Source organism: Chamaea fasciata, unplaced genomic scaffold (genome assembly GCF_029207755.1).
Source record: "Chamaea fasciata isolate MVZ Bird 193981 ecotype frontalis unplaced genomic scaffold, bChaFas1.0.hap1 SCAF_16, whole genome shotgun sequence".
NCBI lineage: Eukaryota > Metazoa > Chordata > Aves > Passeriformes > Sylviidae > Chamaea > Chamaea fasciata.
This window is the reverse complement of record NW_027094101.1, coordinates 16,559,138-16,575,586: the sequence shown is the minus strand read 5'-3', so window position 1 is coordinate 16,575,586 and position 16,449 is coordinate 16,559,138. Positions and strand designations below refer to the sequence as shown.

Sequence of the window (16,449 nt, the reverse complement as noted above, 5' to 3'; positions counted from 1 at the left end):
CCACTCCCCCCGCTCTGGTTGCACGGGCCCCATCTCCAGGTCACTGTTGGCCACGAGCCAGTTTCTCTCCTTGAGCTGGGCCTGATTATCCCAATGTCCTGGGTCTGGCTATCCCAATATCCCAGCTCTGGCTATCCCAATATCCCAGCTCTGGCTATCCCAATATCCCAGCTCTGGCTGTACCAATATCCCAGCTCAACTCCCGCTGCCATCCTTGGTGTCTGCAGCTCCATCTGGCCCCATTCGTTGTCTCAGCACTCGCAGAGGGTCCCGTCCACATCCCCACAATCCAGGACTGGGGGCCCCCAGGCCGGGCTCCGACAGCGCCACTTCCAGGTACTGCAGGGAGTGGAGAACTGGGGGGACACAGAGATTTGGGGGATCTGGGGGGCTGAAAGTGGGAGTTTGGGGATCCAGGGGGCTCAAGAGGCCAAGGAAAAGGGGGACTTGAAGAGCTGGGACAGCTGAAGGAGCTTCAGGGGCTCAGAGTCAAGGAAAGGGGGTGCAGGGACTGGGAGAGGTGGGATGGGATGTCCAGGGAATCCTGTGCCCAGGAAAGGGGGTGCCAGGGCTCCTCAGTGTGAGGAAAGGAGGGGCTGGGGGCTGGTAAATGCAGGACTAGGGGCCCAGGGGGCCCAGGGTCAGGGAAAAGGGTGGGTCTGGAGGCTGGGAGAGGCGGGGTGGCTGGGAAAAGGTTGTGTTGGTGCCGGATCAGGGGGTGCAGGGGGGTCTCAGTGCCGGGCAAAGGGGTAAAAGGGCACCTCGGTTCTCAGGAATGGGGGTGCAGGGAGGTCTCAGGGTCAGGGAATGGGGGGACAGGGACTTGGAGAGGCAGAAGGGAGTTCCAGGGGATCTCTGGTTTTGAAGAAAGGTGGGGCTGGGGGCTGGGAAAGGCAGCAATGGGGGTCCAAGGCATTCCAGGGTATCCCAGGGTCAAGCATTGGGGAAGTCTGGAGGCTGGGAGCCATGGGATGACCAGGAAAAGGGGAGCAGGGGGTCCTGGTATTCAGAAATGGGAGATTCAGGGGGGTCGCTGTGAAGGATAAAGGGAGCAGAGGGGTCCCGGTGCCGGGAATGGCGGTTCAGGGTCCCGGGGCCGGGGGTCCCACTCCCCTTCGCCCACCAGGAGCGCCCCCAGCCCCAGCGCTGGAGCCATCGTGCTGCTCCCTACTCACTCCCAGTATGATCACAGTATGATCGCAGCACAGCCCAGTCACTCCCACTCCCGGCATTCCCCCCCATACAACACAGGGATCCGGGGGATTCGTGGTGGCCGAAGGCGCTGCCTGGGTCACCAAGAGGCGCCGGGAACATGAGATGGAGGCTGAGGAATTCACAAATTCCCTGGGGCACACCTGCCTGGAATGTCTCTGGAAATGTGTCAGATATGGGCGGGAGGCACTGGGGCCCAGAGGGGGGGAGGGAAGAATTCCCATAGGAATGCAAGATTGGGAAATGTGGGATTTGGGAGGGCAAAATTTGAGAACATGGGAATTCCCATGTGACCTCCAATAACGGACCCCACTGCTGTCCCGTTCCCATGGGAATTCTGTAGATGGATCTCACTGCCATCCCATTCCCATGGGGAATTCCATGGGCAGATCTCATCCCCATCCCACTGCCATGGAAGCTTGTCACGATCCGCTCACACAAGCGGGGTTCGTGATGGTTCGTTTTAGGGATCTCAGAGCGCAAAAGACACAGCGGGGGACAAACTCAGTTTACTTAATCACAAATGCACCTTTATTTAGTGCCAACAAATGCAATAGTGGGGAGAGAAAAGAGAATAGTAAGAAAGACAGAAAAGAGGGGAAGGGGATTATAGCTACCAGCATGGAGGGTCGAGTCCTCGAGGCTTTTGAAGATGCCTATAGACGCGATCTTCTCCAGTGGGGAAATCTCAAAAGTGAGCGGGAGTCTCCAGGGTTTTTATAGTCCTCTCCGAAGCGACAGGCAGTTGACCAAACAGGTGGGGGAAATCATTGTAGTGTGTTCATTTAGAGAACCCAGAACAAGTCGGTTGTCAGCAGGTACAGGGTCAACCAGTACAGGTCAGCAGGCGCAGTCACTTCACCGTGACTTGCCCATTGTTTCTGGTCAGGTTCTGATGTTCCGATATGGGTGCTGGGTTTTTCCATCGAACACACCTGCAGGCAGCACTTGGCCAACATCCCACCTCAGCCAGGCCAGAACTCCTGTGTTGAGATTTTCAAGTCCCTTTTAGGGGTTTCAGTGTTTGTCCTTGACGATGGTCGTGAGGCAGATGAGGGATCTTCAGACCGTCTCTTACAAAGCTCCAATCCGGTTTCCCCCCAAACCCATCCTGGGGGTCGCCCTGTTCTTTGCCCTCCCCACCCCCACAAGACTCCTGGGGGTCCCCCCATGACCCACCCAGCCCCCCCAAACTCCTCCTGGGTCCCCCCTCATCCCCCCACGGGGATTCCTGGAAGTCCCCCTGTGTCCCCTCCCCCAGGACTTTGGGGGTCCCCCCGACCTGTCCATGCCACTCCCCCATCCCTGCCCCCCTGTGATGGTGGGGGGTGGGGGCCGAGTGCTGGTGCCCCCCTGCCTGCAGCAGATCCAGTGCTGAGAGGAGTTCAGGGGGTCCCTGAGCATTTGGGGTCCCCGGGGATTTGGGGTGACCCCCCGGGCCCCCAGGATGTCCCTGAACAGGCTGACACTGCCCGTGCACAGTGAGAAGGTTCAGATCCTGCACGGAGTCCCACCTCTGTCACCGGCATCGCCCAGGGATCCCCAAAACATCCCGGGAACTCCCAACCTCCCTGCAATACCAAAAACATCGCTGGGACCCTCCAAATGCTCTCCAAGACAGCAAAACCCCATACAGATCCCCCCCAAACCCTCTCAGAACATCAAAATTCCCACAGGACGTCCCAACACCCCCCTCAGACCCCCTTGAGAAGGTTTATACCTGGCACAGGGTCCCCATCTCCAGCACCGGCAGGTTCCCCAAAACAGTCTTGGGTTCCCCCTGGGATCGCCTAATCCCCCCTTCGGGACCCCTGTGAACCCCCCTCGGGAGCCTCCAAAAATCCGCCATGACCCCAAAACCCCTTGGGATCCACAAAACACCTCCGGGAACCACCCACAAATGTTTACACCCAGCACGGGGTCCCCATCGCCATCATCGGCATCACCCGGACCCCCAAACCCTCCCGAGATCCCCAAATCCCCCCTGGTACCCCCAACCCTCCCCAGGGCTCCGCTGCCGGAACCAATGGGTGTGGTGTTGCCCTTTTCAGGGGAGTTATCCTGGGAACCGACAACAGCGGCGGCTCTTAAAGCGGCAATGGTAGAGAGAATCCCAAAAATCCAAGCTGGGGGGCAAAACATCCCCCACAGGGGCTTGGAATGGGGGTGCCCTTTAAAATGTCACTTAAAGGGGTCATGATCAACCTTTTAAAGGGGCTTGCGGGGCTGCGGCCTCAAAAACACCCTAAAATGTGCAGGAAAAAACCCCCGTAGTGGTGGGATCCAACCTGGATCCCAATGGACTGCTGGAGCCATTGCGCTGCTCCTGCGTGCTCCCAGTAGGATCCCAGTATGATCCCAGTATGATCCCAGTACAGCCCAGTCACTCCCACTCCTGGAATTCCCCCTCACCCCTCTCTGCGTTCCGACCTTTCCTGGCTCCATCCCTGCTTGTCCCGTGGGCTGCGAGGGGTTTGGGAATGGGGGAGGAGGAGGAGGGAGGGAGGAAGAGGTGGAGCGGCTGCAGGAAGTGGGAGGAAGAAGAGCAGAGGAGGGACCGGGCAGCTCCAGCGCTCCCCAAACCCGCAGCCCCCCGGGACCATCAGCCCCATCCCGCAGGTGCCCAGGGAGGGGGAACTCACCCCAAATATGCCGGGGGGGTCGCCGGAAAGTGTTTTTGGGGGGTCCCAGTGTTGGCAGAGCCCCAGCCAGGGGTGGGGGAATGCGGGTCACCCGCGGTGGGGGTTGGGCTTCCCGGGCCGGGCCCTCCGAGCTCTGCCGGGGCCACGTGGGGACCGGGGGACACCGTGTTTGGGGAGCCCGGCAGAGATCCGGGCTTTGGGGACCCCCTGAGCGGGGCCCCAGAGACAGGAGAGCCCCAGGAGCCCAAAGCGGGGACCCCGAGAGGGGGAGACCCCTGGGATTGCCGGGACCCCGTTGGGGGGTGCTGGGGCTGGAGGGGCGGGATGGCCGGGAAAGGGGTTCGGGGCTCCCGGTGCCGGCTGTGGCTGCTCCCAGGATGAGCTCAGTTGTCCCCCCCGTGTGGTTCCAGTTTCGTGGACACTCCCAGGATGAGCCCAGTCAGTCCCAGTATGATCCTGGTCACTTCCCCTCACTCCCTGTAGGATCCCAGTACGAGTCCAGTCACTCCCTATTATTCCCCATAATGATACAGTTTTCCCCCAGCAGGCTCCTAGTTGCTCCCAGTTCCTCCTACTTTCATCTGCTGTGTTCCCAGTTCTCCCAGTTGCCCCTAGTACAGTCTCAGTCTCTCCCGGTATGATGCCAGTCTTTCTCAGCAAGGCCCCAGTCACTCACACTTGCCCCCATTGCCCCCAGCATGGTCCAGTTCCCCCCAGCACATTCCCAGTGGCTCCCAGTGTGGTCCCAGTCACCACCTGCATGGTCTCAGACACTCCCAGTATATCCCAGTTGCCCTTGTAGTCATTGCCAGGAATTCCCAGTTCCCTCAGCATGGTTCAGTTGCTCCCAGTTTTATCCCAGTCACTGCCAGTACATCCCAGTTTTCACCAGCATGCATCCAACTTGCTTCCAGTTTCTCCCAGTGTGTGTGCAGTTGACTCTCAGCATGGGCCTGGTAGCCCCCAAGTAACCCCCGCTGAGGGTCCAGTCACACCCACTGTAATCCCAGTATGATTGTAGCCACTCCCAGTATGATCCCAATCACTTACAGTCTAATCCCAGTCAGTCCCAGTCAGTCCCAGTATGATGCCAGTGGCCCCCAGTGTCAGCCCAGTTGCTCCCTGTCAATTCCAGCATGACCCCAGTAGCATCCAGTATGATCCTCATGGCTCCCAGTCTCTCCCAGTATATCCTGGTCACCCTCAGCATGCTCCCAGTCACTCCCAGTTCTCCCAGTTGCTTTCAGCATGATTCCAATTGCCCACAACCACTCCCAGTCAATCCCAGTATGAGTCCAGTCATCCTGACTGTGATCACAGTCTCACCCAGCATGGATCAAGCTGCTCTAACTGTGATCCCAGTATGATGCCAGTTGCTGCCAGAATAGTTCCAGTTGTTCCCAGTTCCTCCCAGTATGATCCCAGTTGCTCCCAGTGTAGCTTCATTCCCCCCAGTAGGGTTACAGACACTCCCAGTATATCCTAGCTGCCCCAGTAACATTCTGGTTACTTCAGAATGATTACAGTCTTTCCCAGTTACCCCTACTTGCCTCCAGCATGATCCCAGTTTCTGTCAGTTTCCCAAAGTGTTGCCCCAAGTGTGGTCCCAGTTGTTCTCAGTATGATCCCAGTTTCCCCAGTTGTGGTCACAGTCCCCTCAGCATGGTTCCAGTACCTTCTAGTTGATCCCAGCTGCTCCCAATGTGTCTAAATTTTTCTCCCAACACGGCCCCCAGTCAAGATTCATTCACACCTGCTGTAATCCCAGTGGCTCCCAGGATGATCCCAGCTGCACCCAGTCACCTCCAGTTTCCTTCCAGTCACCCCCAGTATGACCCCAGTCACTCCCAGTATGATTCCAGTCATGCCCAGAGTGACTCCCTGTCACTCCCAGTGTGGGCCCAGTTGCTCCCAGTCACCTCCAGCATGGCTCCAGTCACAGCCAGCACCTTTCCAGTATGATCCCAGTCTAGTTCCAGTAGGATCCCAATATGACCCCAGCATGGGCACAGCTGCTCCCATTATCACCCAGTGTATCCCAGTTGCTCCCAGCATGTTCCCAGGCACACCCAGTTGCAGTGAGTTGCTTCCAGCCTGATCCCAGCTGCTCACAGCCACTCCCACTCACCCTAAGTGCAGTCCCAGTTGCTGCCAGTATGATCCTGTGTGATCCCAGTCTCCCCCAGCATGGGCCTAGCCTCTCCCACTATGATCCCAGTAGGATCCCAGTTGCCCCCAGCATGGTTCCAGTCACTCCCTGTTCCTCCCAGTGTGGTCCCAGTCACTCCATAGATGATCCCAGTCCCTCCCAGTGATCCCAGTAAGGTTCTTGTTATCCCAGTATGATCTCGGTGATGCCCAGTATATCCCAGTTGCTTCCAGCATGCATCCAGTCTGTCCCAATTCCTCCAGTTTGCTTGCAGCATGATCCCAATTTCTCTCCGTTGCTCCCAGTAGCCAAAAGTGTGGGCTTCCAACACCAGTATGAGGCCAGTAATCTCCAGTATGATCCTAGTTACATGCCAGCACTCCCAGTTCACCCCAGTATAATACCAGTTACTTGTAGCATGCACCCCCAGCATGCAACCAGTCAATCCAAATTCCTCCCAGTTTCCCCTAGCATGATCCCAGTTTCTCACAGCTGCTTCTAGTCACCCTCAGAGTTATCCCACTCACTCCCAGTATTTCCCATTTGCCCCCAACATGGTCTCAGTTGCCCGCTGGAGGCTCCTCACTCCCAGTATGATCCCAGTATAATCCCAGTATGATCCCAGTACAGCCCAGTGAGTCCCAGTGATGCCATTTCTAGGATCCCCCCACTCCCCTACACTTGTGTTCTGACCTGTCCTGGCTCCATCCCCGCTCCTCCCGCAGGCTGCCAGGGCTTTGGGAATGGGGCACCCAGGGTGTGCCTGCTCCTGGGGGAGGAGGAGGGCTGGGAGAGGAGGGATGGAGAACGGGAGTGGGAAGGCATGGAAGCAGGAGGAGGTGGGGTTAGGGAGGAGGAGGATGAGGGATGGAAGGGGAGGGGCGGGAGGTAGAGGAAAAGGAGGGACAAAGGAGGATCAAAAAAATGAGAAGGAACCATGAGGTCGAGCACTCCCTGAATTTGCACCCCCCCACCCATGGGATCATCACCCCCCATCCCACAGGTGACCGGGGAGGGGGAGCTGGGCCCAGATATCCTTGGGGGTCCCTGGGTTGGGGTTTTTTGGGGGGGGATGTTTAGAGAATGAAGAACTCCAAAGCTGAGTGGAAAATGCCCCTTGTGGGGACATTGGGGGGTCCCAGTGGCAGCTGCTGGCAGAGGCAGCCTGGAGGAGCAGAGCCCTGTGTCCCCCAGGAGCCCAAAGTGGGGAGCCCAGAGAGGGGGGAGCGCCGCCATTGGCGGGACCCTCAACAGCCTGGAGAGGGGCAGGGGGGACTCCTTGGAGCCCCTGCACCCCAAAGCAGAGAATAAGGGGAGAAGGGACCCCAGGGCCCCAAAACTACCAATTTTCTTTAGTAGGGAGATGGAGTAGGGGGAGAACTCATATTTCTGGGACTCCCAGCAGCCTGGACAAGGCAGGGACCCCCAAAACAAGTGTGACCCTCAGCAGCTGGGACAGGGGGGAACCCCCAAACACTAAAGTGGAAACAGCAGAGACAGGGAACTCCTGGGAGGCATTTTCAGGGCTGAATCTTGGTTTTAGGGAGGGTTTTCTGGACCCCAGATGCCTGGTGACATCTAGAGATGGACTGGGGCAGGGAGACCTTCAAACTCAATGTACTCATCCCTTGTTTTCACCGCAAAGCAGGACTTCCAATTCCAAAACCTTGGCCAGGTGGAGGAGGTGGCTGCGAGGAAGAGAAGACGCCCCTGGACAGCCAGGCAGGTGAGGAGGAAGTCAGTGCCCCTTTCACCCTGCCTCCTGCTCCATCTCCCAGCCCAGCCTGGCCCCGGCTGCAGGACAATCGCGTTGCCAATGCCGTCCTGCCGGGAATGAACTGACAGGATCTCCCCCTTCCCTTTGATACGAAGGCAAATCCCATTCTCTCCTTGTCCTTCCTCCCCCAGACAAGGAGCTGAGGATGGAGATCAGGGAGGACAAATCCCCATGGCAGAACCTTGTGGAAGAGGCTGTTTTGAGCTTCTCAGTGGCACAGGAATCCAGCGGGGAGGAAAAGCCCCAGAGATCCCGCAGGGAGAGAGGCTCCAAACCCACCCCAGGGTGCCCTGAGGAGGAAAGATCCACCCTGTGCAGAGAAGATGGACAGAGCTTCAGCCAGGGCGCTGCGCTTGTGGTCCATGAGCAGCTTCATGATGGGGAGAAGTCCCACAAGTGCTTGGAGTGTGGGAAGAGCTTCAGCCAGAGGTCCCACCTCATCCGTCACCATATGAGCCACACTGGGGAAAGGCCCTACGAGTGTTCCGAGTGTGGGAAGAGGTTTCAGACCAGCTTCCATCTTCTCAAGCACCAGCGGATTCACAGAGAGGAGAGGCCCTTCTGCTGCCCCGACTGCAGGAAAGGCTTCAAGCGCAACTCCACCCTCGTCACCCACCGGCGCATCCACACTGGGGAGAGGCCCCACGAGTGTGGGGAATGTGGGATGAGCTTCACCCAGAGATCCACCCTGATCCGCCACCAGAGGATCCACACTAGGGAACGGCCCTATGAGTGTGAGCAATGTGGGAAGAGCTTCGGCTGGCGCTCCAGCCTGATCCACCACCAGAACATCCACGCTGAGGAAAGGCCATACGAGTGTGGGGAATGCGAGAAGGGCTTCAATCAGAGGTCCCAGCTGATCGTCCACCAAATGATCCACACTGGGGAGAGGCCCTATGAGTGTTCCCAGTGTGGGAAGAGGTTTCAGACCAGCTCCCATTACCTCGAGCACCAGCGGATTCACAGAGAGGAGAGGCCCTTCTGCTGCCCTGACTGCAGGAAGGGCTTCAAACACAACTCCACCCTTAGCAGGCACCGACGCATCCACACCAGGGAGAGGCCCTATGAGTGTGGGGAATGTGGGATGAGCTTCAGCCAGAGATTCAGCCTGAGCTGCCACCAGAGGATCCACACCAGGGAATGGCCCTACGAGTTTCCCCAGTGTGGGAAGAGCTTCACCCAGAGCTCTCACTTGGCCCAACACCAACAGAGGCACCAGTAAGGGAAGCTCTGTGAGTGCCCCAACAGCGAGAAGAGCTTCCTGCCCTGCTCCAACTTCATCCCCCATTGGTGGGCCCATGTTGGGAGAGCCCTGGTGACCCACATTCCCAGTGATCAGCATTGGAAAGACACTGGGCTGGTGGTCTTTTTGTTTGGTGGTCCCGAATACTCTTTTGATTAATTTTCATCCCTTAAAATGAGACAAAATTTGAGTAAAAATCAATAAACACCTCAAAGGCATCTAAAGCCTCACTTTTTACTAGTATTTCGAGGGAAGCTGGGATTCAGGGAGATACTTGGGAGGATATAGGGGGTTTGGGGGTATTTGGTGTAGTTTTCCCCACATCTTGGTGCTCAAAGAGACAAGAAGGTTTGAGCTGTCATCTCAAAAGCACTCAATGCCATGAAAACTACTTAACCCCACCTCAAAATTACTTCATTCCACAGCCCCTCAGGGTGGAATGGGGTTGGCAGGGGAATGGGCAAAGTGGGATGCAAAGCAGGTGAGGTAAGATGGGCATTGGGTGAGACAGAATGGGTGGGATGGGGATTGCGAGGGGTGGGATAGGGGAAACAGAGGTTGAGAAGGGGGTCTTGGTGTCCAGGAGGGGTGGGATGAGTTTGGGTGGGGATTGGGAAGATGTGGTGAAGTCTGGGATGAAGAAGTCAAAGGTTGGGAATGATGGAGAGAGGAGGAACCCATTTATGAGTCAGTTTTTGGATATTCCACGTTCATGAAGGGATTTTGGGGTGTCCCACATTTCTGAGGTGGTTTTGGAGCACTCCCTCACTGTTGGGGGGTTTCCTGAGAGCAGCTCTATGCAACCCCATTGCCAGGGGTGGTTGCCTTGGGCACAGCTCAGAGCTGCAGCCAGAGTCTGTTGCTTCGGTACTGGAGAGCAGAGAAATGATGAATGGCCCCAGACACCTCCAGGTTGTGTTTGGGGGCCAGGACAAGTTCTGCATAGGTGGGGCGGTCACTGCCCCAGCCCCAGCCACGGCAGCCTCTGGTCCAGCCCCAAAGTGGCTGCCAAGCCCCTGGCACCCCAAAACCCCCACCTGTGAGAGGGACCAGAGCAGGTGAGGCTGTGACACGGCTGTGACACTGACACGTCCCACAGCCCCAGAGCTCCCAGCAGCTGAGATGGCGCTGGATCCAAGGGCAACTGTGGATCTCCCTCTCACTTCTCCTGACTTCTTCTTCTCAACATCTGGAGAACTTGGACATGTTAGAGTTTGCTCAGTCAGTGCTTTGTGAAATGATTTGCTATAATTCCATGTTGCTTTAAAATTTCTCAAGTACCTCATTCTCCTAAGCTTTCAACTAAAAGTTTGTTCTCCACCTTCCTGAGAAGTTTGTTGTTTTCTCCCATGCGCCGCCCGAGGGGATCGAGGTACCTCAAGTCCCTTTCCAACAGCAGCCGAGCCAGCTTGGGGCACAGCAGCAGGAACTGCAATGCTGAGCAAGGCCTGGCTTGGCTGGAGGGAGCAGAAAGCCAGCAGAAAGCCCAGGCCTGGCACAGCAGGGCTTGTCCCTCCCGGCTGGCTCGGGGCTGGTTGTGGGGCAGTGGGATGGCAGGGGCAGCAAGGACAAATGGCATCAACCTGCAAGCCCGGCCAGCCTCCTCAGGGAGGGGCCATGGAGGAGCAAAGTGCAGGCCCTGAAAGGGAAGTTCCTTCTGTGGGGCCTCCAGAGGTGCTGGCAGAGCCTAGGGGGGAAAGGGCTGGGTGCCTGTGGCCCTGCCAGCCCTGCCCAGCCCTTGGCCATGTGTCCTGCAGGCTGTGCCCCCTGTGCGTGCTGCTGCTGTGCCCTGGCCGGCTGCACACGCCCATCTCGCTGTCCCCCCAGCATTTCTCAGCCCAGCATTTCTGTGCCCTGCCTGGGCTCCCTGCACCCAGCGCTGCCAGCTCCTGGCACACAGAGCCAGGCCAGAAGCCCACCCTGCCAAGGGCCTTTGGAGTAGGCTGGTGGCTGCCGTGGCTCCTGACCTCAGCAGCTGCTCCTGGGATGGTTCCATGGAACCTGAGCACAGCAACGCTGCTGTGCATTGTCCCTGCTGAGGGTCACACACTGTCAGGGCACATTCCCTGCCTGTAGGATTCATGCACAACACAAGCCTTGCACTTATGTCTCCAGCATTGCTTTCCAAGAAAAACAGGGGAAGGCAAACTGTGTGTTTCTCATTGTATTTTAGTGTCTAAAACTTCTTAAGTCATCAGTTATAGAGGTGAAATTCATTTGGAATGAATGGGATGAAGATGTAGCGCAAGATAGAAAAGGGGAGCATAGAAACAAATAAAGAAAAACATCTTTGTTTGTTTCTTTCCATTTTCATTTCACTTCTGGAAAGCTGTTTCAGTTTTCCGGGAATCTTCTCCACAGTCATGCTGCTTTTTTCAAGGACCTCTCCTGGAGAATGAGGTCGAGCTTCTGTCACAAGATGTGCCACTAACTGCAGCTTCTCTTGGCTTTCCACAGCGTGTGTGCAGCATGACTCTTGCAGCAAAGCAGGAAAAATGTTTGGAGAACTTTATAACTTGTTCTTTCTTTTCCTTTTGGACTGGGGAGTTGTGCCATTTTTAAAGTTTTCATTGTTATTGTTCTACCCTAAGAAAACATGACAGGGTACCAGGAATTGTTAGAGAATCCAAGCCTGGCTGAATGCAGAGAAAGAATCTCCAGAGGCCGCAGCTAGGAGTGGAGAGTTGTGTGATAATCATTCCAACATCCCCATGGACACTTGGAAACTGATCTAGAACATGAAAATGGACTGACAGAGAGAGTTTGTTTCTTTGTTCAGTTTAGATGATTCTACATCTCATGCACGGATATAAATCAAGAGCACAGTCAGTACATGATAAGCACCAGAACAAGCTCAACCTCTCCGAGGAGATGAATAAAAGAATCTGAAAAGAAGAAATGCAGGGAATGACTTGGTCAAGTTTGTCATGAAGAAGGGTCATTTAATCTAATAATTTCTAATCCATTCCATCTGCTGTTGTCTTTCAGTGAAAGGCCATTTTGATCCCAGATGTCTCATGAAATGAGAAGCCTGAGCTTGTGGAACTGCCTTGATGATGCCCTGTTCCTCTGCAGGGACACTCAGGCTGAAACAGGAGCCAGAGCCCTGTCTTGGGAAGCCTCCTCCAAGCTGGAATTTGTGCCGTGCTGGGAGAGGAGGAGCAGGGGGAGAAGGATGGGCGCTGTGTGGCAGGAGCAGGAGGTTTGGGCCCAGGACATTCCGCCTGTGCCGCTGCCCCGCAATGGGCGGCCATGCCCGGGGCTCTGGGCCTGGCCCCGCGTGCGCTGAGCTCCCGACACTGCGGGAGCTCCCCGGGCTGGGCTCAGGTTCCTGCTGGCCCTGGGCAGCAGGCTGGGCTCCAGCTGGGATCAGCAGAGCTGGAAATACCTCTGGTCATCTCCACTTTCTGCTGCTGCTCAGAGGAAGTGATGAAGTGAATTGAGAAGTTCTGCTTTCACTTCTTTCTCCTGGTGGAATTTTTTCATTTTATTTGACAATGCAGAGGGAATTTCTGTGATGGCTTCTGTCAGTTGATTCTGTTTCAGCAGCACCAGCAGCAGGGCTGTGTTTGAGTGCTGTAAATGAGGCCTGTGTGGTTTTAATTGTCCTCAACTTTGTGCCCAGGAACTTGGGAGCATTTCAATCTCTTCTTAGCATAGTGCCTGCAACAAAAATACTGAGTTCACTGTCACAAAAGTACAGTGGGTAGTAATGACGGAAAAAAGGCAATTGCAGTTGTCCTGATGAAATTCAGTCGGCAGCCAGAGGGGTGCAGCAGCAGCCGCGATCTCCAATTGCCAAGGCAAAGGCAAGAGCAGCCTCCTGCCGTCACCTCAGGGTGAGTAAAACGGTGCTGAAAACAGCGTTGCAACCCGATCCTTTCTTTCTCTGGAGGCTGGGTCAGGGCAGCACAGGCGGGCCCTGAGGAATCAGGGCTGTTGGTAGGTGATTATTGCTCTAGTCCAGAACTGATCTGGACAAAGGCCTTGGAAGGTGAGGCAGGAGCAGGTGGGAAGGGGCCGGCGCTGCTGCTGCTCCTGCCCGGGAGCCCCGGCCGGGCCGGGCCGGCGCCCGCTGCGCTGCGGCTCCTGCTGCTGCCAGAGCCGGGCGGGCCTCGGGGACAGGGAATGGACACGGGGGGACAGCAAAGGCCGGCGGGGCTGCGGGGATGGTGGTGCTCGGGCCAGCGCCAGCACGGAGCTTCGGCTGCAATTAACCCAGAGGGAACCGCTGGGCAAAGGCTCCATTTCAGCCTTTCTTTCCTCATGGCTGGGAAGGGACTGAAATGAAAGGAGAACAAGCAGGGCCCAACTCCTTCTCCTTCGGGAGGAGCCCCATGGCTGGGGCCGTGAGGGGCCGTGAGGGGATGTGAAGGGGAATGAAGACGCATGAAGGGCTGTGAGGGGCCATGAGAGGTTCTGTGTAGCCAGGAGGGGTTTGAGGGGCCGTGAGGAGCCTCAGCCCCGGCAGCAGCGGGGTCCCACCGTGTCCCCAGGGCAGGGCAGCCGTGAGGGGCCGCGAGTGCAGACGTGGCAGCAGAGCGGGCTTGGGGCACCTCCGGGAGGGGATGAGACCCTTCCCCAGCTCCAAACCACACCAAACCCACCACTAACAGGATTTCCCATCTTTAGAATCCACTGGCAACTAGGAGCCGACTGTACAGTTTAATCCCAGTGGGAAAAGCAAGGGAATTTTCCCAGAGAGTGACATCCAGCCACTGTTAATAATGTCTAAGATTCAAAAGTCTTACCAATGAAAAGTAATACTACTAATAATAATAACAATAACAGTAACAAGAAATAAACTCCCAAATCCCAACACCCAGCACCACACCAAAATGACAAACCTCATTTTTCTTCACTAGCACATGGTTCATGAAAACAAATCCTATTAACTTTCTCCAGCTCACATTTTCCCTACCAGATAAATGAGGCCATTTGCAGTTTTTAATACAAGTTACAGTTGGGGGTTGGAGGGAAGAACAGGAGACACTACCAATTTCCATGTCAAACCCAGCAGGCCAATGCCAAGGGGGAGAGAATAAAATGGAATGGGGGCAGGGGCTGGTCAGATGTTTCTCTAAAGGATCACAAAATCACCTCCAAGTGAACAGGAGGGGAAAATCAATCCCTATAAACCACCCTGTGTGTTCAGGGACTCAGCTATGAGGAGCTGGACATGGACAGAGGCATCTGGAACAGTTCTTTCCTCAGGCTGAGCACTCCAGCCAGGCCCTGAAGTCAATCAGGTGCTTTCCCAGAGGATTCCATGGTTGCCAACCACCCCTCCAGATGTGGCTCACAGGAGCACAGAACCTTTTTCAAGGCCAGGAGAGCAGACAAAATTACAAGAGCTGCCCAATTCAGAGTTCTGTTTAAAGGCCTGGAAAATACAAATCAGTTGAACTCTGATGCCCAGCTGTGGACCCTGGAATCCAAAGGAAAACTGGAAAGGCTTTTCACAAGGACTGACACTGAAGAGCCAACAGATGAATGTGTGTGACATTTTGAGAGGCTTCCAATTTTCTACATTTTTCCTTGGACTGTTGAACTTGACTTTATCTTTGCCTCCTCTTGCACGAAAGGAGCCTCATTGCACCAGCCAGGAAGGCAAAGCTCATTCCTGGCCCTGGCTGGTGCTGTTCATGCAGCATTTCCATCCCTCCTGGGGCCTCTTCCCTCAGGGTCCCCAGCACCAGCTGCTGGAGCAGCACATGGAAGCTGCCGATGGAAGTGCTGCCCACCCCAGCCTGAAGCTACAAAAGGATCCTGCTGACAGGAACCCCAAGATTCCCTCCCAGGAGCCCTGAAAACACTTCCCCATCTGTTCTGTCTACTCCATGCAGACATTGCAGGAAACATCCTGTCTCTCCTTTGGGGCGAGTCCAGGGCCCCAAATTCACACACAAAATGCTGGATTCTGGCCCGTTTCTGCATCTGGTGAGATGAGGCTCCAGCATTATCCAGAGAAACTCACTGTGCTTCATCTTCCAGCTTGAAAACGCTGTCCTTGGAAAGGGTTTTTATAAGGACCACAAGTCACAAGCCAAATAAGATTAATTTTAAACTGTTACCCTTCATTCTCGGAGGTAGATTCTTCTATTCTATGCCGTGAAACTCCTCTTCAATTAGACTGCAAGGAATGGGTCTGAAGCCTGCAGTAACAGAACAAAACAAAGCCAGCCAGATTTCCTTATGAAAATTGGAAGACATAAAAATAGGAAATGTGTTTTTCTCTCCAAAACATTTTTAAGGTAAACATAACATGTACATGATAAGGTAAATAAATAATGAAATATGTTTCATTTGAAATGCAGATGTGTTTCATTCTTTTCCAGTGTTCTGGTCCCTTCCCCCATGGTCATTTTCTTTACTCACCCAGTTTCAAATAGTTAGAAGTAGTTAAGCACACCAGAAAGGGCAACAGCTCCTGTTTCAAAGGGAAGCAGCCACCACTGCAGGGAACCTGAATTGGCCCCAGGCACCTGTGTGCATTTGAAGGGTGAGCAGGTGCAAGGACAGAGATTTCACACAATTTCTAAAGCTGTGAGAAACCCACAAGTGGCAAAGTATCATTACAGGTCAACTCCTGCTGAAATTCCATTCCCCCACAGCCTCCAAATGGGCAGGCAGGGCTAGGCTCTGGCAGGGTTCAGTTTTGAGTGCCATGTGCTCCCTGGCATGGAAGTGATCATATGAACTCTGGCACTGATTGATTGGGGTATGGCTGCTGAAGGAGGAGGGGGAATCTCTGGAGACAGGAAAGTCTCTTCTTCTACTTTCTCCCTGCAGAACGCCCTCTTCAAAGAGCAATGCCTGTGCTGGGTTCACATGGGACCCCTTCCCTCAGCCCAGGGTCTGACCTACTGTGTGCTCTGGAGGAGCCAAACCCAGAGGGGTCCCAATATCAGCCTTGCCTTTCACTGCCTTCCTCTACCTTACCTCGATTTGCAGACCCATCCCTTGTCTTGCCTTCCCCTCCACTCCCCTGCCTTGCCTTGCCTTGCCTACCTCTCACTTCTCTTCCCTTGCAGACCCTCCCTTTCTGTGCCCCCACTGACTTCCTTGTCTTGCCTCCCCCTTCCTCTCCTTGCCTGCTCTGCCCACACCAGGCCTGGCCTTGCCTTCCTCTCCCTTGCCTGGCCTGGCATAACCCTGCCTTGTCGTGTCCTGTACACACCTGCCTTGCCTTGCCTTGCCTACTCCTCCCTTGCCTTGACTTCTCTGTCTGGCCCTGCCTGCCCCTCGCTGACCTTTCCTTGCCCTGCCTCCCCTTCCCTTGCCTTGCCTTCCCCTCCCTGGCCATGCCTTGCCTTGCCTTGCCTGCCCCTCACTCCCTCCCATGGAGAACTGTCAAAGTTGCCTTGCCTTGTTCCTGGAGCTCCTGGTGGCACTGATGAGTTAGGATGGTGACCCAGCTGATGGG

The 16,449-nt window shown here is 55.5% G+C and overlaps 1 protein-coding gene and 1 pseudogene across 1 annotated transcript; one reads left to right on the top strand and one right to left on the bottom strand.

Moving 5' to 3' along the window:
* Positions 1-16,449, bottom strand: part of LOC136298057 (zinc finger protein 850-like) — a 47,545-nt pseudogene that overhangs the window by 10,162 nt on the left and 20,934 nt on the right.
* Positions 7,588-9,002, top strand: LOC136298029 (zinc finger protein 135-like). Its single transcript, XM_066198467.1, has 2 exons — positions 7,588-7,729; positions 7,912-9,002. The coding sequence occupies exons 1-2, from the start codon at positions 7,588-7,590 to the stop codon at positions 9,000-9,002; spliced, it is 1,233 nt and encodes a 410-aa protein (XP_066054564.1).